This window comes from Mustela putorius, unplaced genomic scaffold, assembly GCF_011764305.1.
Source record: "Mustela putorius furo isolate JIRA1106 unplaced genomic scaffold, ASM1176430v1.1 tig00003899_pilon_pilon_pilon, whole genome shotgun sequence".
Lineage (NCBI taxonomy): Eukaryota > Metazoa > Chordata > Mammalia > Carnivora > Mustelidae > Mustela > Mustela putorius.
The window spans coordinates 3,773,647-3,799,557 of NW_025422048.1; the positions used below are offsets into that span (position 1 = coordinate 3,773,647).

General features: G+C 52.0%; 1 protein-coding gene across 4 annotated transcripts in view; it reads left to right on the plus strand.

The window, feature by feature from the left end:
- Nucleotides 1-25,911, plus strand: part of CD99L2 (CD99 molecule like 2) — a 90,132-nt gene that overhangs the window by 61,644 nt on the left and 2,577 nt on the right. Inside the window, exons 5-11 of one of the 4 annotated variants that reach the window (XM_013047920.2) lie at nt 8,601-8,666; nt 8,796-8,879; nt 10,471-10,530; nt 19,986-20,021; nt 20,359-20,478; nt 23,851-23,868; nt 25,003-25,068. In XM_013047920.2, coding sequence (XP_012903374.1) covers nt 8,601-8,666; nt 8,796-8,879; nt 10,471-10,530; nt 19,986-20,021; nt 20,359-20,478; nt 23,851-23,868; nt 25,003-25,068 — 450 coding nt within the window. The remainder of the gene's footprint in view (nt 1-8,600; nt 8,667-8,795; nt 8,880-10,470; nt 10,531-19,985; nt 20,022-20,358; nt 20,479-23,850; nt 23,869-25,002; nt 25,069-25,911) is intronic. The other 3 variants (XM_013047922.2, XM_045068179.1, XM_013047923.2) reach the window with 3 other exon arrangements.

Genomic DNA, 25,911 nt, shown 5'->3' on the forward strand with positions numbered 1-25,911 from the left:
GTGTTCTCTTACACACCCACCCCGGGTCAGGAGTTTGGGTTCTGTTTGGCAGGGTCCTCCACTCCGTGTTTTCTGCGGAGCTGCAGGTGGGCTGTCCGCCAGGGCTGGGGGCTCATGTGAGGTCTGAGGCTGGGTTCGTTTTCCATCACTGCAGTAATGAATTACCACAAAGTCGGTCACTAACCAACACCTGTGTTTTATATTCCTTGAGGTCAGAAATCTGAAATGGCTGTCATTGAGCTAAAGTCAGTATCAGCATAGCTGTGTCCCTCCTGTTGGTTTCCTTGCCTTTTGGCTCATGGTCCTTTCTCTCCATCTTCAGAGCCAGCAGTGTAGTATAGCATCTTCAGGTCTTTCTCTCTCTTTTTTTAAAAGATTTTATTTATTTATTGGTCAGAGAGAGAGAGAGAGAGAGAGAGTACATGAGCAGGGGGTGGGGAGTGGCAGGCGGAGAGAGAAGCAGACTCCCCGGGGAGCAGGGAGCCTGACCTGGGACTCAATCCCAGGACCCTGAGATCATGACTTGAGCCAAAGGCAGATGATTGACTCACTGAGCCACCCAGGCGTCCCTGACTCACACACACACTCTCTCTCTGTCTCAAAGACCATTGTGATCGCATCGAACCCATCCAGATAATCCTGGATAGTCTCCCCATCTCAGTATTCTTTAAAAAACAATGTAAAACCTTTCGCCACCTGTGAGGTAATGTATTCTCAGGTTCTTAGAATTAGGACACTCCCGTCTTTGTAAGGGGAGCTTTGCATTTCTACCACGTCTGCCCTCTGGCTCACAAATACTCGTATCCCTCCCACTTGCAAAAGACATTCAGTCTGTCTCAGCTGCTTCAAAAGTTTCAGCTCATTACATCATCAACTCAGATTCCAAAATCTTAATTTAATCAGCACAAATGTCCCAAATATCACCTAAATGATCTAAATCAGGGGTAGGTAAGGCCTGTAGTCCTCCGTATATACACCTGTGAAACTCCAGAAACAAGTTGATCCCCCAGATACGATAGAGGGGTGGGAAACAGCAGTTACAGACATTCCGTTTACAAAAGTGAGAAAATGAGGCAGTGTCCCCCACTCGCTCACATGCGCTCTCTCAGATAAATTGACAAATCTTGAAAAAAGGGAGAAAATGTAAGGCATGAGAATTTTACCAGTTTCCAGCAATTTCGAAATCCAGCTGGGCGAAGTGCATGAGGTTCCAGGCCCCGGGACATTTGCGGTGGTTCCCAGCTGTGCACTCGGCTCGCAGCTCTGTCCTCGGCTCATCCTTCCCTTGTCACGAAGAATAGCACAGGTTTGCAGCCGAGTTGTTCTGTTGGCCTAGTTTCTGCCTATAGCATTTTGGGAGGCTAAGAACCTTCTTTGATTTTGTTCTCTGTCTGTCCCTCTTACTTCCAAGCCGCCCGTGTTCCTGCTGCTGTAAATGCTCCAGAACCTTGCAGATTTCCCGTGTGTGTCACGGAGGTTGCTCCTTTGGACAAGAGGCTCCTTCATAGATCTTTCCACTGAGGCGCCTGATATGTATAATCTCTTCAAAGAGCCTTGTGTGTGACTAAAACTCTGACCTTCTGAGCCCTCCAAGGCCCTACTAAAAGGTTGGCCAGCCATGCCGTTGGCTTTCTCTTCAGAGCGTGCCCTCTTGGCAGTGAATTTTATAGCACTTTTTGCAGTCGGGTTAGGATAGAACCTTCCCAGCCCTTCCATGCTGCTGACTGTGCCTTCAGTCCTGTCGTTCTCTTGCATTGGACTCCGGGCAGCAGGAGTTAACACCTTTTTTTTTTTTTTTTTTAAATCTCCTCAGCTGGCCTTTCCAAGTTCGTTATTTACAAGTTCTGCTTTCCACATAACCACAGGATGCGTCATTCAGCCAAGTTTTCTGCCACCTCATAAGGATCTTCTCTCCGCCCGCGCCCGTAGCGTGCTCCTCACCCTTAACATCCCGGTTCCCATCCACAGACTTCGCGATGCTTTAAGGACTCCCTGGTATGCTGTGCGTCTTCTCCAGCACGTTCTTGCCATCTTGCCGAGTGCTCGCTAGCCGGCACTAGCTGGTAAGATCCGTATTTCTGCTCACCGGCTGTTCGAGGCAGCCCCGGCGATTTCCGTCAGGGTTAGGGCATGACCGCGCAGAAGTCCTTCCAGCCGTTGTCTGTTCCGCGTCTAGGTCTTTATTACAGCAGTGCTGAACCCTGCTCCTGAAGTCTACAGTTTCTTTTCGCTGCTGGAGCGAATGACAGCGGTGTGCGGGCTTTAAAACAACCCAGATGCGTCACGTTACGAGTCCTGGGGGTCAGAAACTCGATTTGGGTTTTGCTGGATCAAAATGAAAGGTCCGGAGAGAGCTGCGTTCCTGCGTGAGGCTCTGGGGAGAAATCTGCTTCCGTGCCCTTCCCCGCCTCGGCCAGCCGCCCCTTCCCCGATCCTCAGAGCCAGCAAAGTAGCCTCTTCCAGTGTCTCCCTCACTCTCACCCCTGCTTCCCTCCTCACCTCTCCTCCCCCCATCTCCTGCCTGTCTCTCTCCCCACCCCTTGGGCCTGCCAGGATGTTCCAGGATAATCTTTTCATCTCGAGGACTTGAGCTTCATTGCATCTGCACGGTCCCTTTTCCCGTGCGAGGTGACCTAGTGGCGAGCTTGGTTCTGTTGGCAGAATTCACTTCTGTGCAGCTGTAGAGCTCATGGCCATTGCTCCGGGGTCTGCGCGAGAAGGTGCACCGCCTCCCTTTAGTGTCCACGCGGGGAAGCTCAGGCTTAGCGCCCGGTGGAGTGAGAATCCCGCGGGACGCTGTCCCTTTCGAGGGAGGGACTCGGTCCTGCTGACTGGCATCCGAATTAGAGCTGTGGGAATCCCTTTGCCGCTGCCTGATCTTGGGAATGACAGCGGATCCTCCCGCACTCCTGGGGCTGGGACTACTCAGGCCGTGGGTGGGAGAGGGGCGGGAACGCTCACAGCCGTCCGCGGGTTCTGCCCACCATCTAGGACATTAAGGGCAACTGGCGTTCTCTCTCGACTGCAGAATCCAGTGCCTCGTCCTACCGTTCGGTGCTCCCCGCCCTGGTTCCCGTTGGGGGGGACACTCGGTGCACATGCCCTCGCATTCGCAGCACTGGGCAAATGTCAGCCCTGGTAAAAGGGCAGAGCCTACCCGAGGAGGGTTATCAAAATGGTTATGACCTCACCGACCCCCCAGGGATTCACGGAACATTCTTTGAGAACTACTGGCCAAGCGCTAGTTATCAGACCGTAATCAGTTTTCCTGCCCCGAAGTCTTACCATAGTACCTCAAAACCCACACTGTAAGCTTCGGTGTGTAGTGATCACTGGCCTGCTTGGCAGTTTGCCCATGGAAGATCAGATCCACTGATCTAGAAAGATGAGAATGGGGCTCGGGTCTTTAAGAGGGAAGCGCAGTGTGAGAACAGGGTGTGATTTCCTGAGAACAGGGGTGATTTCCTCCCCATGACTGTGCCGTGAGCACGTTAACTGTGGAGCCGGGGCAAGCAGCAAGTCCCTGTAGGTGTCTTTGTTGTGTCAAGCTCTGCCTTCACAACTTCGCTTCCGTGGGTTGTCCTGTAAATTAGTTCTAGCTTTCTGGATGGCGATTTGCTGAAATCTTGGAGCCGTTCTGCATCCAAGCATTGTCCCTCTAGGTGCCCTTCTGCACCTGGGCAGCTGCCTCGTGTCCTCCATCAGCACCGAACGCAACATGCAAACCCCACGGCGAAACAGTTCTGAGCGCTCGTGCGCTGCAGCCAGTGTGGGAACGGGAGTGCTCTCTGCAACCGACATGGCAAGAGTCAAGTCCCACAACAGAATCTGCTTCTGTGAAAACACGCGTGCACGTCTGAAAAGACTGAGTAGCCACCTCAGAGGGCGCCTTTGAGGCTGACTCTACTATTTGAATTTCTTTCAGTTCTGTACCACTGGATTATTTTTATATTGAGCATATATTACTTTTATAGTAAACTTAAAAAACACTAAAGCCACCTTTACATGAGGAAAAGCTCCGGGTCATGGTCACGTCCTCCTCTCTTTGTTCGGATGAGAAGGACTTGTCCAGGGTTCTGCTGCAAAGCTAGCGGGCCGACGGGACCGGAGCCTGGGGTCCCGGCTCTTCCCCGGCATGCTGCTGCTGCAGGCACTGGCGCGGGGCGGTTTAGCGTCAGGGGCTCACCCTGGCTGGCAGAGCCTTGGCAAGGGCCTCTTCTGATCCACAGGCCAACCTGCCCCGAAGTCTTACCATAGTACCTCAAAACCCACACTGTAAGCTTCGGTGTGTAGTGATCACTGGCCTGCTTGGCAGTTTGCCCATGGAAGATCAGATCCACTGATCTAGAAAGATGAGAATGGGGCTCGGGTCTTTAAGAGGGAAGCGCAGTGTGAGAACAGAAAAGCAGTGACCCCAGGCCCTCTAGAAAAGTTGGGTTTTATACCCTCATCTCCAAGAGGCAGGGATGTTTGTCCTGTAAAGATATCCTCTCTGTGTGATTTTTCAATGTGCCACCAACCGTGAGGATCAGGAAAGAACATAAGCTTATTTCTGGAAACGACTTGTGTAGCCCACCTCACTCCTCGATGTTCTTACTTCCTGCCCTTCTGCCTGCTTTGCTCCTTAGTTTTTAAGATCGATAATAGACATTCCTGGGCCCTGAACACCAGTCATTTATGTATGAGATCATTTTTTTCCCCCAGAAATGACCTTGATGCTCAAATCAGTGTTTAACTATTTTTTTTAAACTATTGGATGAAATTGTGAGCTCGTGAAGGTGTAAGACATCGTGTGTACCCTCTACCCACTTTCCCCAGTGGTAACCCTGCACATTTTCCTGGGTTAATTTCTACTCACGTGTATGTTTGTGTTTCTACTTCTGTGTGGTTTGTCACCCGGGTGGGTGCGTGTATCCACCACGACAGTCCACGCGGAGAACGCTTACATCACCGTAAAGATTCTCTTGCTGCCCTTTTATGAACACTATCACCTTCCTCTCTGAAACCCCCCATCCTGTCCCCACCCCCTAACCTATGTTCATTGGTAGAATCTGGCAATTTAGGAAATGTTGTGTAAATGGAATCATATAGTATGTAATGTTTGGGGATTGGTTTTCTTTTTGACTAGCATAATTCCCTTAAAATCTAGCCAAGCTATTGTAGGCATCGAAAGTTAGTTGCTTTCCCTTCCCAAATAGTGTTTCATGATGTAGATAAACCACAGTTTATGAAGGTCATCGCCAGTTTTTGGTTATTAAACATTTATACGCAGGTTTTTGTATGAACTTGAGTTTTTCCATTCTGTGGGGTAAATGACCAGGAATGTGATTGCTGGATCATATGGTAGTTGTAGGTTTATGTTTTATTTCTTATTTATTTTTATTTGTAAATGAAAAAAATTATTTATTTGACAGAGAGAGACACAGCGAGAGAGGGAACACAAGCAGGGGGAGTGGGAGAGGGAGAAGCAGGCTTCCTGCAGAGCAGGGAGCCCGATGTGGGGCTCGATCCCAGGACCCTGGGATCATGACCTGAGCCGAAGGCAGGCGCTTCACTACTGAGCCACCCAGGTGCTCCGTTTATGTATTTTTAAAGATTTTATTTATTTGACAAAGAGAGACACAGCGAGAGAAGGAACACAGGCAGTGGGAGGGGGAGAAGCAGACTCCCCGCCGAGCAAGGACCCCAATATGGACCCCAGGATCATGACCTGAGCTGAAGGCAGATGCCTAATGACTGAGCCCCCCAGGTGCCCCATGGGTTTAATTTTTAAAGACTGTTGCCAGCCCGTTTCCCAGAGTGCTTGTACCATTTCACATCGCCGCCAGTGGTGAAGGAGTGACCCACTTTCTCCACACCCTTGCCGGTCCTTCATGCAGTCCTGCTGCTAGGCCTGTGGTGTTACCTCATTGTGATTTTAATTTGCACTTCCCTAATTGTATGTGCGTCTTGGCCATCTGTATCAATTCTTCAGTGAGATGTCTCTTCATGTCTTTTGCCCATTTTCTAATCAGATTGTTTATTTTTTACTCTGATTTTTAAGAACTCTCCATGTATTCTGAACATAGTCCTTAGTCATATGTGTGTTTTCTAAGGATTTTCTCCTACTCTGTAGCTTGTCTTTCATCTTTTTTTTTTATTGTGCTATGTTAGTCACCATACAGTACATCATTAGTTTTTGATGTAGTGTTCCATGATTCACTGTTTATGAAGAACATGCTCCATGCAGTCCGTGCCCTCCCACGACCCGTCACCAGGGTCACCCACCCCTCTACCCTCCTGCCCTCTAAAGCCCTCCGTTTGTTTCTCAGAGCTCATAGTGTCTCATGGTTCGTCTCCCCCTCCGATTTCCCCACCTTCATTTTTCCCTTCCTTCTCTCCGTGTCCTCCGTGCTATTCCTTATGCTCCACAAATGAGTGAAACCATATGATAATGGACTCTCTCTGCTTGACTTATTTCACTCAGCATCATCTCCTCCAGTCCAGTCCATGTTGATGCAAAAGTTGGGTATTCATCCTTTCTGATGGAGACATCATACTCCATAGTGTATATGGACCACATCTTCCTTATCCATTCGTCCGTTGAAGGGCATCTTGGCTCCTTCCACAGTTTGGCAACTGTGGCCATTGCTGCTATGAACATTGGGGTGCACCTAGCCCTTCTTTAAACTACATTTGCATCTTTGGGGTAAATACCCAGTAGTGTGATTGCTGGGCCGTAGGGTAGCTCTATTTTCAACTTTCCAAGGACCCTCCATGCTGTTTTCCAAAGTGGCTGCACCAGCTTGCATTCCCACCAACAGTGGAGGAGGGTTCCCCTTTCTCCGCATCCTCGCCAGCATCTGTCGTTTCCTGACTGGTTAATTTTAGCCATTCTGACTGGTGTGAGGTGATATCTCCCTGTGGTTTGGATTTGTATGTCTCTGATGGTGAGTGATGTAGAGCATTCTGTTGGCCATCTATATGTATCCTTTGGAGAAATGTCTGCTCATATCCTCTGCCCATTTCTTGATTGGATTACTTGTTCTTTGGGTGTTGGGTTTGGTAAATTCCTTATAGATTTTGGATACGAGCCCTTTATCTGATATGTCATTTGTGGATATCTTCTCCCGTTCTGTCAGTTGTCTTTTGGTTTTGGGGACAGTTTCCTTTGCTGTGCAAAAGGAAAACGATCTTGATGAAGCCGCAATAGTTCATTTTTGCCCTTACTTCCCTTGCCTTTGGCGCTGTTTCTAGGAAGAAGTTGCTGCGGCTGCGGTGGAAGAGGTTTGCTGACTGTGTCCTCCTCTAGGATTTTGACAGATTCCTGTCTCACATTTCAGTCCGTTTCAGTTTATTGAGGTTGGATTTCTGGTCCAGGATACAATCTGTTCGTGAAAGTTCCCTGCATGCTTTAACAATTACTTGTGCTGCGACTGAGCGGAAGGTCCCGTCACACCAGCTACGTCCTGTTCAGTTGATTGTGTTGTCAGTTCCCTGTCAGTGCGGGGTTTTATTCTGGTAGTTCTGTCAAGTGCTGACAGTGGGGCATTGTTGCTCACTCCTTTTAGCTCTAACAGTTTCCTCTCTGTGTGTTTTGACACTGTTGTTTGGCTAGGATTGTTCTGTGTTCGTGGTGGACTGACCTTTTATCATGATGTGACATCTCCCTTTATACCTAGTTAGAAATCTCCTGTCATGTCTTACTGTATTTTTTATAATTTTTATACTCTTTCCAGAAGATTCAGACTTACATTCCTTTGATCCACAGACAACCCCAAGGCCTTATCCAGAAAAGACAAGTAATGCATTGTAAATTATCTGGGCTGTTCGAGGATTACCTTATTGATCTGTAAAAGTCACTGATGTTTTTTCCCCCACAAATATTGCTCTTCTATCAGCGCTTGCCATAGCGAGTCCTGTCTTTGCCTTTCTTCTCCTTTTAAATTTCCTTTCCTTCCTCAACCTGCAGTCATAGAACAGTTTGTGGCACATTCTTTAAGCTCAAGAAAATAAATTATTGGAAAACTCATGCACGTCATGCCATGTAATTGTTGTGAAAGGAGTCTGTATTTTTAGAGGAGTCCGGTTGTGCTGAAAAACCCAATAGTGATGGAGTAAGAACCATGCTTATATAAAATATTTTGTCAGTATTATACTACTTTCAGTTCATAAGACACTCCCACACTCTCCTGGGAACATAATCTCGGTCCATCCCTGGGCAGTGTTATTTATGGTTACGGTGCCAGGTTGATAGTGGTGGAAACCAAGGCCTGAAGCTCCCACGGGTCGTGCCCAGACTCTGGAACCCCCTGGGTCATGGGGTCCATTTTATCCTGCAGATCGAGGCTAAACACCTCACCCCATTAATCTTCAGGTCCCCTGTGGGGCCGTGTCTGCCTTACCACCAGTCGTCTGAAGGAGAGTGAATGGAACTGGTCTCTCGTTTAAACCTTGTACATTCCGCTGTCATCCTCACAGGGGTTGTCAGAGGCCTTAGAGGGGCCTCAGGGACTAAGACAAGGGCACCATAGTCCTGATGTGACATCCCTGAGCTGTGAAGTGGCTGCTGTATTTTGTTACTAAATGTGTTCCCATGCTGTCCCCCTTCTCCATTTTAGCACGATGGGACCATGGCACCACAACCAAGAGGCCAGGGACAACCCGAGCTCCGCCAAAGCCTGCAGGTAACACGGCCACTCTAGGGAGGGCAGTAATGAAGGGTGCCACGGAGTTCGCTTTGGGGCAGATGTCCGAAGAGCTACCAGTGCTTTAACCGATGGACTTTCTCTTGTATGTTTCGGCGCCTACTGCAAAAGACGACTTTGATTTGGCTGACGCCCTGGATGACCGGAATGATCGAGACGACAGCCGCAGGAAACCGAGCGCTGGGGGAGGGGGTGAGTCAGAGCTGGCCACATGCACCGGGCCGCACGGCGGCTCCCTGGCCAGAGCGTCGCTCGTTCACCGTGGCGACCCGCAGAGCCCCCGGGCCCGGCTGAGCTGGGAACACTTCGAGGTGTAGGAGAGAACCCTAAAGAGTAGTTCACAAACGTTTTGGTCCCTGGACTCCCAGAATCATCAGGGATTTCAAAGGCTTTTGTTTCTGTGTACATTTTGTGCACATTTCTGTGTTGAAGCAAAAGACCTAGACTCACTCTGTTTCCAGATTCTATCGTAATGGATTGTGATGGCCGAAGTGTATGAAGGAAATCTGGCCTCATATAAATAGGCAGTTGGAAAAGGAGTGTTTTAATTGACTTTTTAGATCATTGTTGTAGATATTCTTCGTTGTTAAGACACCCAGACCCGGCTGGTGGCGGTTTCTTACCGTTTCAGTGTAGGGTGGCATCTGAGACCATATCAGTGAACTTTTCATACTTGATTCCATTAAACCCTCCAGGACTTGCTTGGACTTTCAATGGAATGTTTACCCATTTGTGGTTTTATATAGTGTGCATTGGTCATTTGGAAATCCTGGTGTCCCGAGCCCTTTTGAAGTTCCAGATAGTGCCGCGTCTCATTTGTTAACATCACCCCGTCTCCTTCGATCAAGGCTTCAGTGGTGGGAGGCTGCTGAGCTCACAAGGGTGGATATAGATTTTTTAAAAATTCCAAGTTGTGTTTGAAATCTTACTATTGGCAACAGACCCTGCCAGTGGTTTTCTTTGCAGTGACAGCCTCATTTCATTCATTTTCAGGAAAAAATCTGCCAAATATTCAAGCTCTTTTCCATTTTCTCACGTAGAACATTAGAGTTGTGTAGTCTGTGGTTAAGCCAGAATCCAGTTTTCTCTTCCCTTGTGTTACTTTTCTGTTACCTCATAATGAATGATCACAAGCTTACCGAGTTAAGGCGGCACCCACTTATGGACTCACAGTTTCCTTTGGTGAGTGAGGAGTTCGGGAACAGTGGAGCTGGGACATCGTGACGTCACGATGTCGGCCCGGCCTGGGCTTCTCTGAGCTGGCGTTCGCTTCCACATTCGTGTGGCGGTTGGCAGAGTACATTTCCTTGCGGTTGTAGAACTGATGGAGAAAGACAGAGACCGGGGAGAGCCTGGGAGAGGAAAGCTAACTCTGTTGCTCCTGGTGTCTGAGCTCAGGAAGGCGTCAGGCCTGAGCTGGACTCTGAGCTGGAGTCAGGCCCGCCAAGGGTAACCTTTTTGATTCAGGCAAAGCCAAACTGATTTGGGATCTTAATTACATCCGCAACATCTCGTCACCTCTGGCACCTCATATAACCCAATCACAGGGGGGCTAGTCCCCTTGTTCATGGTCCCACTGAACGCTCTAAGTGATGGGCGATTGTACAAGGTGTGCAGTCTAATGGGAGAGGATCTTAGCGCCCTGTTAGAATTTCCTACCGTATTCATCAAGGACATCCTTAACTGGCAGGCAGTTTCTGGGGATGTTGGGCAACACTACCACACGGTTTTTGTCCCTGCAAAATGTGTTGTGGTATTGACGTTCCTATTTTGTTTTCTCCAGGTTTTTCAGACAAGGATCTTGAAGACATATTAGGCGGTGGTGAATACAAACCTGACAAAGGTGAGGTTAGGGTCACTGCTTTGTCTGAACCTCTCAGTCTCATTACAGACGTGATTACGTGGTGACCAGATTAATGGAGCCTTTCTTCCTCAGCATCTGGGATAGAAGAGGTCGTTGCTAAACATCCTGCTTGCAACTCGGAGGGCTCACTTGGAATCATGTGGGCTGCGCAGCTCAAAGGAAGGGGGGCAGTTCATAAGCCAACTTGGAAAAGCCACGTGGTCCCCCTGGTGCTCCCAAGGCAAGGGGCCACGTGGCTAGCATGTCCATCCCGAGTCGGAGCCAGTGACTGGGATCCACTGCTGCCCCCAACCTGAGGATCCTCTCACCCTTGGGTTGGGAGGAGCAAAGCTCATCATGACAAGCATTTTTTAGGAGACCCGTAGGAAGTCTGACATCTTTTAAAATATCTTTTTAGTTTAAAATAGTTTAGAACACAGGGAGCCCGACTGGCCTAGTCTGTAGAGTTGTGCCACTCTTGATCTTGGGGTTGTGAGTTCGAGCGCCACTGTGGGAATAGAGATTACTTAAAAAGTCTTAAAAAAAGATTAAAAATTCTCAAGAAGTCAGAAAAATTATGCAGGAGAATTTCTGTGTGCTCTCCACCCAGCGTCCCCTGAAGGTCGCCACTGATCTTTTGTAACCGTAGTATGTTGTCAAAGCCAGGAAGCTGGCCGTGGTACCGGCTGTGGTTAAGTCACATACAGACCCGATGCACGTGGCATCAGCTTTGGCATGTACCCATGTGTGCCTGCACACACATGTGGGTCTGTGAAGTTGCCTCGTGGGTGCAGATTTCAGTGCCCACACCCAGTCAGGATGCCGAGTACAGAACTGTTTCATCACCACAAGGAACCCCCCTCATGCTAGCCCCTCTTAGTCATGCCCTCTCCCTACCCCCAAAACCACCAAAGATTTAAACCTTTTATCCTAATAACACATCAAGAGCTGATCCTACCATGAAGAGAATCAGCCAGATTGGATGTGCAAAATAAGTTATGATTGGAATTCCTGATCGTTACTTGTGGTGGCTGCCTGTTTTGATGGTATGTGGTGACTATAACTTGTAGTTATGATGCTGAGTTGTTACCGTTGTGACCGGTGTGACGGCAACGTGTTATGGCAGGTTGTGGTCGTGACTTACCGTGGTCATGTGTGAACGAGTTAGGAGTGTGTCCGTTTGGGACCCTGCTACGCTCCCCACGGTCCTGGCGGTGGCATTAGCATTCTTTCGGGGACCGTGTGCCTTTCTTGTGGAACTGTGTTCTCTTCCGAGTAAAGGATACTGTAGTCACATCTGTCCTTCAAAACACCTTTCCAGACAATGTCATCTTGAGTAAAAAGTTCTAAAAGCCACTAAACGAAACTCACAGGTGTCAGAAGAACATGGAACATTTAAAGGGCAAACCCAGCAAATTGGCCAATTACTCCTGGGTGACAAATGGTATTTCCAGATGGTGAGATGCGGGCAGCGGTAGCGAGTGGGAGCGGGTACTTGGATGGAAGGCGAATGGCGCGTCGGGGGCTTCCTTATCAGCAGTGCATGTTTTAGTCAGGAGGAACTGTTGGGAAAGTCTTTAATTAGGCTCATGTTTGAACTTCTCATCTAAAGAATAACCAATTGTTAGGTTAAGCTATACCCTCCGTCATTAAAAGCATCATTAAAAGAAAATAAAGGGGGTCCCAGCAGAAAATACAAGTGTGAGCCTGGTCACACATGGTCATGAGAAGCACACGGTGAAATTCTCAGATATTCTCCTCTGTGCAGACATGCTAATGCCGTGTGTGCAGGTAAAACATCCTATTTCAATACGCGATGATCATCAGCATAAAAAAACGATCCTCACTAACGTATTTTCCAACTTTGGGTCTTAGGCTCGTACACCAGACTCAAGTATACTTTTGGAGTTTGGTTTTGAAATAATGCGTTATGTTATATAGATTTTTTAATCAAGAAAACATTTCTGTCAGCCTTGCGGGAGCTCCCCATATTTTGCTTGTAGGTGATAGGGACAGTGTCTTGTCAACAGGTCCCACCGGCCGCCTCCGTACCCTAGCATTTTCGCCCAGTGAGAAGCTTGAGGCCAATCCATTTCAAGTCCTCTGTCTCCTCTGGGTCCACATCTCCGTGTCCTTAGTGACTTCCTGACGGTCCCAGCTCTCTGTCCCCTGTGGCCCCTGCAGTATTTGGCTTTGATGACCAGCTCCTACTTTTTTGGTCTCATTCCCTTCTTCCTGCACACTGTTGCCTGCTGGGAAGATCTCCCCAGGCGTCCAGTTCCGTAGATCGTTGCCTCCCTCACTGGAAGCAATCGCTGTTAGAAGGAAAGATCTGCGTGTTGAGTGTGTTCCTGACTTAGTGGGATGGCACCACTTTTCTACCCTTTAAGTGGGCAGGAGCAGGCAAGCGGCGCGTGGTTGTCCACTAAATCATGCGTGCTCTCCAGTGCTGTGATCTGGCGCCCCAGGCTTGCTTTGGGCATCCCTTTCCTGCTTCTCCGTGACCGGGAGAAACCTAGCGCGCGTCTGCGATTTGTGTCCTTGCTCAGTTCTGGTATCAGCCTGTACCTCTGTGAGGAACAGCTTCACCGCTGAGAGCTCAGCGTTCGTGTTGGAACTCAGTCTTTCCCTTACAGTTCCCAGACAGAGCAGCCTTTGGTCGGCTCCTTTGTCCCTCCTTCCCTGTTCCTCCGGCAGCGACGTCCGGTTGTCACAGCCCGCATCCAGTCCGGAGCTTGCCTGCGCACCTGGTCCATGTTTCCTTTCGTTCTTTTGCTAACATACGTTCAAGTTCACTCTTCGTGGTGGACAACTGTGTGGGTCGTTACAGATGCACTTGGTCACGTGTCCACCACCCAAGTACCGGACAGAGCCGGCCTGTCACCGCGAGCGTTCTTCGGTCCTTCTCTCTGGTCCTCAGCCACTCTCCCTTCTCCAGCCCTAAGCTGTCTCCTGTTAGTGTAACCACGAATCTGTTTACCTTCCGCTTAGTTTTGCCTTTTCCTCAATGTCCTGTCATTGGAATCAGGCAGCGTGTAGCCTTTGCGAACGGACTTCTTTCTCTTAGCGATGTGCATTGAAGATGCCTGCACGTCTTTTCATGGCTTGGCAGTGTATTTCTTTTTAGCATTGAATTGTATTCTGCTGTCTGGATGGAGCACTTTTGCTTAGCTGTTTACCTATTGAAGGACATCTTGGTTGCATCTGGTTTTTGACGATTGTGCATAAAGCTGCTGCGAACATTTATAAATGCGTATAGGTGTTTTTTTTCCATTTGTGTTTCCCTAATGAGAGATGATGTTGAACGTCTTCTTCAGTGAAGTCTATTCAGATTTTTTGCTCTTGTAAAAAACAAATGAGGGTTTTTGCTTTTACGAGTTCTTTATATAATCTTGGTACAGGTCCTTTATCAGGCATATGATTTTGAAAATATCTTCTCCCTGTTCTATGGCTGTATTTTCCTTTTCTTAATAGTATTGTTTGTTGAATGTTTATTTCTTTATAAAGGTCAGTTTATTGAGTTTTTTCTTTTATGAATCATGAATCATGTTCTCGTGTTTAAGAACAGTCAGGGTCATGGAGGTTTCTTCCCTATGTCCTCTAAAAGTGTTACAGTTTTAGCTTGTACATTTGGGTCTTTGCTGCTCTGTTTTGAATTAATGTGTATATGGTGTGAGACAGGGGTTGACCTTTATTCTTTTGCATGTGGATGCCCAGTCGTGGCACCACTTGCTGATGCCCTTATTCTCTTGGCTGCTTTGGTGAAAAGCAGTTGACCATAAGGGTAAGGTTTTGTTCCTGGACTCAGCCAATACCACAGTGTCTCTAGTGGGCATGTGCGTGGCGTCAGGACAAGCAAGGCTCTGTGGAGGGTTTATTAAGCCCCCCGTGGTTGTCTTATCTCTCCACCTCCTTTTTAAACCTTGGCAAGGTAGGTGACTGGTGACTTGCTTGGGCCAAAGGAGCCACTGGCTCTCCCTGTTTTCCTCGCCACTGAGATCGCCACATTTAGGTGACCGTGCTCCAAGCCACACGGGTCCCGCTGGCAGCTGAAGGGCAGTTGCTGGCTTTTGTAGCCTGTCGACCCCTCTGCCCTCAGACTAGCTGCTGGAAGACCTTGGGGGCGGGGGGTGGGGGTAAGAGCAACCCTGCGCGGAGGGCCACAGACTCCAGTTCTTCCCAACGGAACTAGATCGGTTTCCTGTCCTGACTGCCTCTAATTGTCTGGGGTTATAGTTGCTTTTTGAGGAAAGGATTTGTTGACCTCCTCACTCAGTCATGCCAGAAGTCCTCTCCCCAGTGTCGTTTGAATTTGGAATCTTCTCTTTGGTTCCCCTCGAGCCCAGGCTCACATCCCCTCCCCTCTTGGGTTGTTACCTTAACCTCTTCACTGGCCTCCTGGCTCCAGAGAGAGCGCCCAGGAACACGGAACTGCTTTTGTGTCAGTCCTCTGATAAAACCATTGTGTACTGATGAAAAGACAGGACAGTTAAAAAGCGAGCATAAGATTTGAACAGACACTTTATATAGAAGGAAATTATATGAAGATGTTCAAAGTCATTATTCATCAGAGAAAGACAAATCAAATCCACAAAGAACTACCAGAACACACCCACCGGAGTGGCTAAAATAAGAAAGACTGACAATACCAAATGTCGGTGCAGATGTGGGTTAACTTAAACTCTCCTGCAGTGTTGGTGGGAATGGAAAGCTTCTTAAAATACTGAATATAGACCTACCCAGTGACTCAGCAGTCTCACTTCTATTCCAGAGAAATGAGAGCTTCTGTTCAAAAAAAGACTTACAAAGAATATTCATAGCAGCTTTATTTATAATAGCAAAACAAAAACAAAAAGCTGGGAGCAGCCCAAGTACCAGCAGCAGAATGAATAGACAAATTGTGATATATTTATATATTCACATGACAGAACGAATTACCGATATAAAAACATGGGTAAATGTCAAAAAGTCAAGGAAAAGAGAACGTACTATGGGCCCAATCATACGAAATTCTGATACTTCATCTATAAAGTTAGAAATGAGATCTGTGGCTGCCGGGGTTGGGGTGCGGACAGGGATTAACTGGGCAGGGACACAGGAGAACTTTCTGGGGTGGCGATGCTCTTGTACATTTTGGTGGAGGGCCGGGTTTCGCATGGGTCTGCATCTGCCAAAACTTATCAGATGGTACACAGAAGATTGTGTGTTTTACCATACGTAAATTTTACCTTAAAAAAGGAGCATCCTAAGCAAACGTGGAAACGGAGGTCATATATTAGTTTAGGGGTTGCGTGTACAGATATCTGTGACTGCCTTTGAAATGCGACGTAGAAATAAGAGAAACTGATGAACGGATGGAGGGGTGGACAGACAGACAGACAGACAGACAAATGCTATAGAACTTAGAGGAAAACCCCAGACAGCTGCTTCTCTGTCTAAAATGCTGTTCTTCCTCCCCATGAATTCCTGCTCATTTTCTGGGGAGCACTAAGCTCCCCATCCCTTAATAGATGGTCACCTCCATTCTGGAGGCTCCAGCTCTCTGTGGTCGTCGGTAGCCTGGCCTGCGATGGCCCTCGGATGTGACGGCCGCCTCGCCTCATCCTCCTCGGGCTCCTGTCCTCATGCGCGCGCAGGCCAGCCCGCACCGTGCTCAGTCACACTTTCACTCCTGCTGCATTTGGCTCGTGTACCCCTCGCACCCCAGTGTTTGCTGAAACGAGGGGCCTGAAAGGGAGCAGACCCTCTCATCATGCCTCCCCGTGAGGGGAAGAGGGACCCAGCTGATGGGATCGGCTGATGACCCTCTGGGCCACATTCGTGCTGGGGTCATGGCATGGAACGCTTAGTCCTGGACCCCGAAGGGCCCTCTGGTAAGTGCATTCGTAGAGGCCGTGAACTCTGTGGTCCAGTCTGTGAACCCAGCTTTCTCCCAGGGGAGCTGCAAGGGGTTTTCAAGGGAAGCGGACAAACAGGAAGCCCTGACCTTGATGGTGCTGGGGTGCTTGTCTACCCCTTCGAGAAGCCAGTGCTTTGCCAGATCTTTCTTTGGCTCCTTGTGTTTGTTCTCAGTCCGGAAAGGATCTGGAGTGGAGGGTGGGGTGTCCGCACCCCCAGATCACGCACCCTGGTGTGTTGTCCAAAACCCCTTGATAAGCTGACCCAAGGAATCCATTGGGAATGGGAGGGGAGAGAGGGCTGGGGCCACTGGCTGGTGCTTGCTTGTGTCCAGCGTCACAGCATTTCCAGTCTTGGGAGGGGGGTTCCTGAAAGATGGCTGGGGGACAGCAGCTGTGCAGCGGTCCGGCTGGAGGCTGAGCTTTCTCCTCTTGGAGGAAAAGGAAGAATCCTTTTCCTTCTTTATTTGCTTTTAACTTTTTACTTTTTGTTTTCCATTTCTGCTGTCCGTCTTCTTAGAATGAAAATAAATTTTTACAAAGCCTGAACATCCTAGCTGTAGCTGTTGGAAGAGGAAACGACTTACGAGAGTCCCTAAATACTTGACCGTCCCCCGCCCCAGCACTTCTAGATAGAATGTCCCCAGTGTTCCGTGACTGTCAGGTGTGTCAGGCGCTCAGTGTGAGCCCTGGGCTGTGCTGTTGTCCAAGAAGGGCAGATCCGTGCCCCATGTCCCTGCCTCCCAGGAGCGTGTCTGCAGTGGGCTGAAGCCGGACGTGTGTGCGTGGGCGCTGTTGCCTTCTGCGCTCAAGGGCGCTCTGGGCCTGGCACTTCTGCCCACGACAGGGCGTGTCTAGGACTTACTCACCGAGGTGCTGCCACCTCTTCCAGCATTTTCCGCAGGCACAGTGCCCACGACGGCTGTGGGAGCTCTTCTAGCTGGGGGCAGGGCGCTGCGCCGCGATGGGGGTGTATCGGCTTCTGGACGAAAGCAGACGGCAGCAGGAGATGGGCTGCACGGGGCAGCTTCTAGTATGAGGGGGCAGCTCTGGTCTCTGGTATATAATATACTGAGCCCGGAAGGCAGGTGGGGTTGCAAAACTTAGCATCCTTGAAAATGCAGATCCTGCCAGCAACCTGTGGAATAGCTTCTTGGAGCTGTTCCGCCAATTGTGGGGAAAATGGGCTGGTGTATTAAGCATTTCTCATAAAGTTTATGAAAATACTCCTTTATCGTTTTACCATCTAGGGAGGATCACCAGGAATACTTAGGAGTATATGCTTGCAGTAATTTTTCTCTAGATAATACTATATTTGTAAATATTTTTACAAAAATGGGACCATGCTGCTTTTTTAAAGCCAGTTTTTATTCAGTAGGACCCTGAATATCTTTCTCAGTCATTAAAGAGTACTCTAAAATACTGTGTTAATGACTGCATGGTATTATACCATAATTTATTTAATCAGTACCTGTTTTGAGAGTTCTCCCCCTGCGGCTGTTTGCCGCTCTGATAAACCTGTCATTGTTTGTCAGCTAAGTTCCTAGATGTTGACTTGCTGGGTCACAGGAAGTATAGAGTGGAAATGATGCGACTCTTCCAAGTGGACTGTCCCCTCCTGCCACTGTTGGCTCCTGTCCTCCCCGCCCCCGAGTATCCTAGGTTTGTTATCTTTGTAGATTTCATCGCTGTACAATGCTATCCTGTCGGCGTCGGTGTTCCTTTGACTACAAGAGCTGTGAAACACTTTTTACCTTTAGTGCTTATTAGACCCTCTTCATATGTCATGTTGAATTGCCTGTTCGCATCTGTTGCCCAGATTTTTTTTTGTTCCTTTTATTGAAGTCTGCGTCTTGTCTTGTCAACTTGTACAGTCTGTACATGGGACAGTCTTGGCAGCTCCCGAGCGTACAGATTGTGACGTTCAAGACTCGAGGTGAAAGAAAAGGGAGGTTGAAAATCTGCCGTGAGCACATCGGCAGAGGACGCCTCCCAGGGGCATGCCCCTCTCCTTGGCAGTGGCCACATCCAGCACAGCAGACGGGACCACCGACAAGCCAACACTGTCAGACTCCGGGTCCTCACAAGCGACCCCGTTGCTGACCTGCCGATACACAGAGGACCCTGTGTCCTCCGCTCCGCTCGGTACTCCCTCCTCTCTGCTCGGTGGCCCCTCCTCTGCCCTGGTGCTCTCTGATAGCACTGACTGTGCTTTTGAAAAAGCCAGTGCTGGTTTTTCTGTAAATAACCATTCCTACCCAATCGGGGACCCGTAACGCGAGGACTCAGCGCCAAGTGGGAACATAACAAACCTCATTCTCTACCCCCACCCCCGTGCTTTAAAACACGAACTTCATTTTTTCAGAGCAGTTTTAGGTTGGTTCACAGCAAAATTAGGCTCCCTTGCCCCCCACATCCACAGCCTCCCCCGGTCCTGCCATGAGAGGGGCGCGTGTGTTACAGTCCACAAACCTACACATGCCCAGGCTCCGATTGGCGAAGGAAGCGCCACAGTTCATTGCCTCCAACATCCAGAGTGGTTTCCCTTAAAAATCCTGGGCGCTGGGGATACACACCTGCCCCCTCCATGAAAGAGCACTCTGCCCTGAGAAGGGAGAGCTCTAGGCTACTGAATGTCCTGAAATGGCACCATTGCTCATTAGGGCGCTGCTCTGTGGGGAGGTCAGCGCGTGTTGAGTTCTGTGCAGTTCTAGCACGCTCACGGGTAGAGACGCAGGTGACCACCACCAGGGCCCTGAGAAAAACCAGTTTAGTCACCGCAGGGCCCTTTCAGAGTCACACTGTCTCCTTCCCTCCCCCCCTCTACCCTAATCCCAGCCACCCACTGATCTGTCCTGGAGCCTTTCAGATTTCAAAATACTGGATCAGGGATGGCCAGCCTCCAGTTGCTTTTGTGCTCCTGCGTAGCTGTGTATGTACCTGCAGTACACAAATGGAAACATCTGGATGGGGAGAAAAGTGTGTGAAGCGCCAGGCCCAGGAGTCAAGTCGATTGAAATACCCACTGCAAAATCACTCTGGGTGGTGGAGTTAGGAGTTGCTTTTCTGCTAGTCGTCGTCGTCGTCTTCTTTTTTTTTTTTTTTTGAAGTTTCATAGAAGCATATTTTGCAATGAGATAAAGAATCGGACTTCCTCCAAGAGACCGTATGGACATGGGCTACGGGTAGTGTGAGCATCCAGAAGGAGGTTCGCCTGGCATGGGGCCAGCTCTGCCACCTGCTGGCAAGTCCCTCACCGGCGAGCCTGCCCCCTGCCCTGGAAGATGAGGATGCTACCTGTTTCACCGCGCCACAAAGTATCCCGTGTATGAAGAGCTGGGCTACAACACGTGCTCGGGCACAGTCACTGTCATTTTACAAATGAGTTGTACCTGGTGGCCTGGGCTTTGCAGCTGGTAGGCATAAGGAAGCAGGTCTTGCAGGGTCAGGTAGAAGCCCACTGGGGATTTACTGGAAGGTGTGGGGGGGGGACTGTGGGAGGCTGTCCGCAAGCTGGGGGGGGGGGTCACAGGCTAACGGTTTTTGTCCTTTTTCCAGGTGATGGGCGGTATGGCAGTGACGACTCAGAATCCGGTGGGTTTGTGTCCTGAGGAGACCTTGTGCTGGCAGCAGAGGGATATAGTGATTTAAAAGAATTAAGCATGAAAATTGAGGTCCCCAGGAAGGTGGCCCCATGGGAAGCCTGCTGGCTTGAGACCCCAGCTTCCCAAGGTGGAAATCCTTATGGAAAGAAGGCCTTGGCATAAGCCTTAGTTAGAAGTGGCTTTGCCCTGTCACTCTGGCCTGGAGGGCACGGGCGTTTGAATGAGCTTAGCTTGGTGAAGGGAGAAGAGCCAGGCGCGGGAGCTGATCTCGTGGGGCTGTCGGCTTGGTTCCACATCTCTTTCACACACCCCCCCCCTTTGCCTAGGAGTGTCGGCCGAGGCTGGCACCATCGCGGGTGTGGCCAGTGCCCTAGCCATGGCCCTGATCGGCGCAGTCTCCAGCTACATCTCCTACCAGCAGAAGAAGTTCTGCTTCAGTATCCAGCGTAAGTGCAGCCATGCTGTGGCCTCCAAACCCAGCGGCCAAGGTCTTGCAAGGGGGGAGGGGCAGCAGTGGGGGCACGATTCAGGTCCATTCCATAGCCTGCCCAAGGCCAGCTCCGGGCTGGGCTTTCTGCAGCGGACGGGCCGAGGCCAGACTGCAGTGTTTCCGTGGGCAGCGCCCAGGGAATGTGGGCGTGTGTCTTACGCAGAGTGGAGAGAGCCTGGGGTCTCCGTTCGGCTTCAGGCCTTGCCTGCTCATGCTGCTGGCCTCCTCCGGGGCACAGGGCAGCGATCTGGGGGCGCAGAGAGCCAGCGCACCGCCACCACGATGACACATTTTAAAGAGGCAGAGAGGCAAGGGGCTGAAGAGAGGGTGAGGTTTGCAGCCCTCCCTGCCTGCTTTCATTTTACACTGTCGCTGGCTGCGTCTCAGCTGTAAGCCGAACAGTGACAGAGCTCCATCTTCCCAGCCGGTAGGGACCTGGCAAGGGGGAGCAGGAAGGGTCCCTCCAGTCATGTCACCAGCACAGCTTTGCTGTGCCACTGCTTGCTGATGGAGTGACTCTGGGACTGGGAATTTTTAGTTCAAGTGAGAGGGCCTGGCTCAAGGATGATTTTCCTCTTTCCTGACGCTTAGGAGCATCTCATGTGAGGCTTCCCCTCCCTACCCTTTCTCTGGGTCTCGGCTTCTGCCCTAAGGTCCAACCCGGGGGTCAACAAATGAGCCTGGGCCCCAGAAAGCTTGGATGTGGGTAATGCAGAAGTCTCTACCTCTTCATTCCTCTGTCGATTATATTTGCTTTCTTAGTCTTGGACAACGTTCTTGACCAGGGCCACATACAGTTACACAGGCTATGTGCTGCAGTGCTCCAGGGGCACCATTCATATTTCAGTGCACAACCTGCACAGCTGTTCATGGTCACCCTGCTCTAGATTCTGTTTGACCCACTGTGGACCCACAAGCCTTACTGTAGAGTGGTGTGAACAGAGGGGTGTCAAGAAGAGGTAGGGAACTGGAAGGTGGATTGTCCTTAGAGTTCTCTCTTGCCCAGTTCAAAAGCAAAGAAAAGGAGTGGCTTATAATGACAGAATCTATTCTGTCAGCGTTCTGGAGGCCAGAAGTCCAAGATCAAGGTATCGGCAGTGTTCCTGCCTTCTGGAACCATCTGGCACCATCTGCCGCGATGGTGCCAGCCAGCTGTGTGGGAGGATCCTGCCTTGCCGCCTTCAGCTCCAGGTATCCCTTGGCTTGTGGCCTCGCCACTCCAGTCCGTGCCTCCATAGGGCCTTTTCCTGTGTCTGTGTGTCTGCTCCTCTCCGAAGGCCGATTGTCATCGCAGGCAGGATCCAGGATCATCTGGATCCAGGATCCAGGATCATCTGGATCCAGGATCCAGGATCCTTGTCATCCGCCCTAGATCCAGGATCATCTCCTCTCGAGATTCTTTAATCACACTTGCAAAGACCATTTTCCAAATAAGGTCACATCCACAGGTGGTGGGGGCGGAGGACGTGGCCACGCCTCTGAGGAGCACCATTCCTGACAGGGAGATGCGCCTGATCCGTGCTTATCCAAGCCAGGCAGGAGAGCTCATGTGCTGGGGCACGGGGGTTGCAGCCGTGAGGAAGCACATTCGGAGGGAGACAGAGTTACGGTCCGAATGGCTTCCCAGCCACTGCCGAGGGCTGGATGTGGTGTCCCGCCCTGAGAGCCCCGCCTCAGCGCCAGGGGCTGGGTTCAAGGGCACCCTGACTTTATCGACAAGGAAACAGAGGCTTGAGGACTGTCGAAAGAACTGAGTTGAGATCCACAGGGGAACCAGAGGCAGTGAAGAGACCGTGGGTTGGGGGAGGAAAGTGAGGAGAAAATACCTCATTTTCACACTTGTTTTCTAAAACAGGTGTGAGGCTTTGCAAATCGGATTAGCAGGCAAAGCCAAAGAAAACAGGAGACCGTGAAGGCCTTGGCGTACTTCTTGTTAAATGATTTCTGTGACATTTGAGGGAGAATAAACCAAAAAGGGCTTTGAGGACAGCTGCAGGCCGTGAGCTTCTCTGCACGGACGTCTTTCTGAGGGTGGCCTGGAGCTGGTGGCCGGCCGGCTGGTGGGGGAGGCACAGCCTGGGGAGGCAGGTGTGCTTGGGGGGCTACGGAGGGCTCCCCTCCCTCCGTAGCCCCCCTCAGTCTGAGTGGGGGCCTCACCACCCATGTCTTTAGTCCCCGCACCTGTCGGCCTCTGCAATCTCACCGTCCGTCTGTACCCCTCCTAGTCCTCCACTTTCCCCTCCATCTGTCAAAGGTGTCCTTGTCGTTGCTGAATCTGTGCTGTCCTGAGTCCCTTCCCTGGACACACTTGCGCAAGCATTGTCCCCACAGAAGGGAGCTGAGTGTGGAGTATCCCCCGAATTTGGCAAAGACCTCCCTTCCGTATCTGCTTCTGCACTATCCGTGCTCTTCACAATGTTTTAGGTGTCTCCGCTCCTGTCTCAGAATCCTCCCACATGAGAGGGTCCCCCTCCCAGGGCTGGTGTCCCCTGCACAGGTCTGCTCTGGGGCCACACCTCTCCGTCAATGCGGCCACGGCCTCTGCCTGTCCCGGGCTGGGTCTCCCCATCCTCTGTCGTGATGGTTCCATCCTCCTCTGTTTGGAGGAGCGGCTCTGCCCGGACTGCCCTCCGGATCCTGGGCCCGATGCTGAGCTCGGCCATTCAGAGCCCTTCCTGGTTTGGCTCCAACCCCACCAGCAGCGCCCGTTCCCAGAAGCCATACTCCCTGAGTGGGTCCTGCTCCCTCTGCTGTCCCTCTCCTCACCCAGTTGGTCTCATCCTTGGGCCCGGAGCGCCCTCCCAGCCTGTGAGCTGCGGACACCCCTGCTGCGTGCTGCCACAGCGCCCCCTGCCGACCGGGCCTGGAGCCCCCGGGGCCGAACTGGTCCTGGGACTGGGAGGGCGCATGGCCCTGTGTGGCAGCTTCACGGCGGCGGGGGTCGGGGTGGGGAGCCAGGAGTGCGACATCCACAGATGTGTCCCTGGCACCCAGGCCGGGCGGGAATTAGGAGGAGCCCCATGGGTGTTTGTGGAGCAACTAGGCCCTGAGAAGCTGGGAGTGGGACTTGCCATTCCTACCCTTTCTGCCAAGCCTCTGCCCAGAGTGGCCACGGCCAGCCCCGCGTGGAGGTGGCCTGTGCACTGGGAAGCCCCAGGGAGATGGTGCGTGGCTTCCAGCCTTTACTGCCACCACAGGGGCCCAGGCTTTGGGGACCCTCTGCTTTCCACCTCTGCCCTCCGCGATACAGTGTGACGGGGCCCGTGCATCTCGCAGAAGGCCCCTGTGGTCTGTTGCCAGGGTCCTAAGCTTTGTGTCTTGCCTTCAGATGCAGCAGAAGGTCAAGGTAATGACATGCTTCCACTTACTTTCCTCCTTTGCTTTGGCCACAGTCTGTCATGGTCGTCGTGGACGCTCCCCGCCCGCTGCTCCTGCTCCCCCTCCCCCTCCCCCTCCCCACCCTCCTCCCTAACCCTGGTGCTCACCCACTTGGCTGTGACCCCAGTGGTTTCTAGCTTGCCCTGCTGTGTGTGGGAGGAGGCCGGCCGCCAGGCCGTCTGTCTCTGGGCCCCGCGGGGCTGTGGCTGGGGGTCCTATCTGGGAGGCAGATGCCTGCTGGCGGCCGTCACGGAGGAGCAGGCAGAAGCCTTGCCGCAGGCAGGGCGGTCGCGGTGCAGTGATCCGGAGGCTCAGGTGCATCTGCCGGCACCTCTCAGCTTGCGCCGGCTCCCTCACCGGCCTCAGTCCGCAGGAACATAGCCTGGGGTGGCTGAGGGACCCAGTCTGTGCCTGGCGCTCATTTGGTTGGTGAGAACCATGGCCCCATTTGCCCACAGGCACAGGGCTCTGATAAGGCCTATAGCCCTCTGCTTATCCAGGGCTAGGACGTGGACTCCCGACAACCCCCCAAGTAGCAGCAGGCTGGGTCTGCTCCGGAGCCCAAGTGCTCGGTGACCTGAGTGCCGGCATGCAGAGGATGCTTTGACGGTCCCCAAGCACCTCTGGCAAGTCAGTGGGGGGAAGGCCCGTACAGCGGACCGGAGCAGCTCCCTGCGGTCTGGGCCCTCCGCGAACAGGGGTGCGAGTGGCACTTCTTCCCTGCAGCCGGAGGAGCCGGTGGCCCGAGGGTGCTGCTGTCACCGGGAAGCCCCCGCCCTGGCTGGCGGCATGCTTGGCCGGCATCTCTGCCTGGAGCCCCGGCCAGCCATTGCCCCTCTGCAGCTGCATGTGTCCTTCCCTCGTGCGGCGCCCGGCTCCCTCCCCGCCTCGCTGGACCCCGGGCCCGGCATGTGGACCCATGGGCGGTGCTGAGCCTGCTGCCGGGCCCCCGGGCTCCCGTGTGGTGGCACCTGCCCAAGGGGGATGCGGGTCGGGGGCCTTTGCTGGGCGTCCTCTCTGAGGACTGTGACAAGAACCCTGGGGCTTGGCCGGGGGGCCAAGTTCTGTGTCAGCCACCAGCTCTGCTCTTTGCCGTTTGCAGAGGGTCTGAATGCGGACTACGTGAAGGGAGAGAACCTGGAAGCCGTTGTGTGTGAGGAACCCCAAGGTGAGGCCTCATGGGCCCTTGCTTCTTGCCACAGGGCTGCTGGCCAGAGGCGTCTGTTGATTGAGTTTATGGCCAGAACAGGCAGCTGCCAGGGCCCAGGCATCACTGCGCTGTCCCCTGGAGGAGCAGATTCCAGTTTCACGACATGGGCCAGGGACGCCGGTGGCGGGTCGGGCGCCTTCGCGCACCGTGGGCCCCCGTGCCCTATCGCAGCTGTGGGGAACCTGGAAATGAGGCCTGTGGCTTTCTGTTTGGAAGGCTGCCTGCGGCCCAGAGGGGCCGGCCTTCAACCAAGAGCCTCTCATCGGCCCTCTGAGTGCAGGGGGCAGAGGGTGTTGTCACTGGGGCCAAAAGAGCAGCAGGGTCAGGCCCATGGCTTTGTCAAGGGGGCAAGTATTGTTGCTTAGGACGGGGACCGCGGTGTCACCCTGCGCGGGCTCCGTGGCCCTGGAGGGGACCAGATGGAAGCAAGCCACAGTGGCTTTTGCTAGAGTCGTTTCGAAGGCCCTGGGCCACCGCTGTGTGAGTGCCCGCCACTGGCCGGTGAGCCTCGCGAGGAGTGCCCCTGCTTTACCCACGAGGAAACGGGCCGAACTCTTCCCAGGGGTTGTCTGCCTTCCTCCTGCTCTCCCGGGCCCGGGGTCGCCCTGACTGGGGACAGGGTGGGTGCTGGAGGGGAAGTTGGCCTGGAGGGGCCAAGCTGCCTCAGCTCCTGGATAGAACAGATAGCCTCCTGCGCACTGGGGAGCATGGGGAGCGCTCCCCCCCCACGGGGGACCCCCCCCTCCAGAGGGATGTCTCCCCCACCACAGAGCACTCCCTCCCCAACAGAGGTCTCCCCCT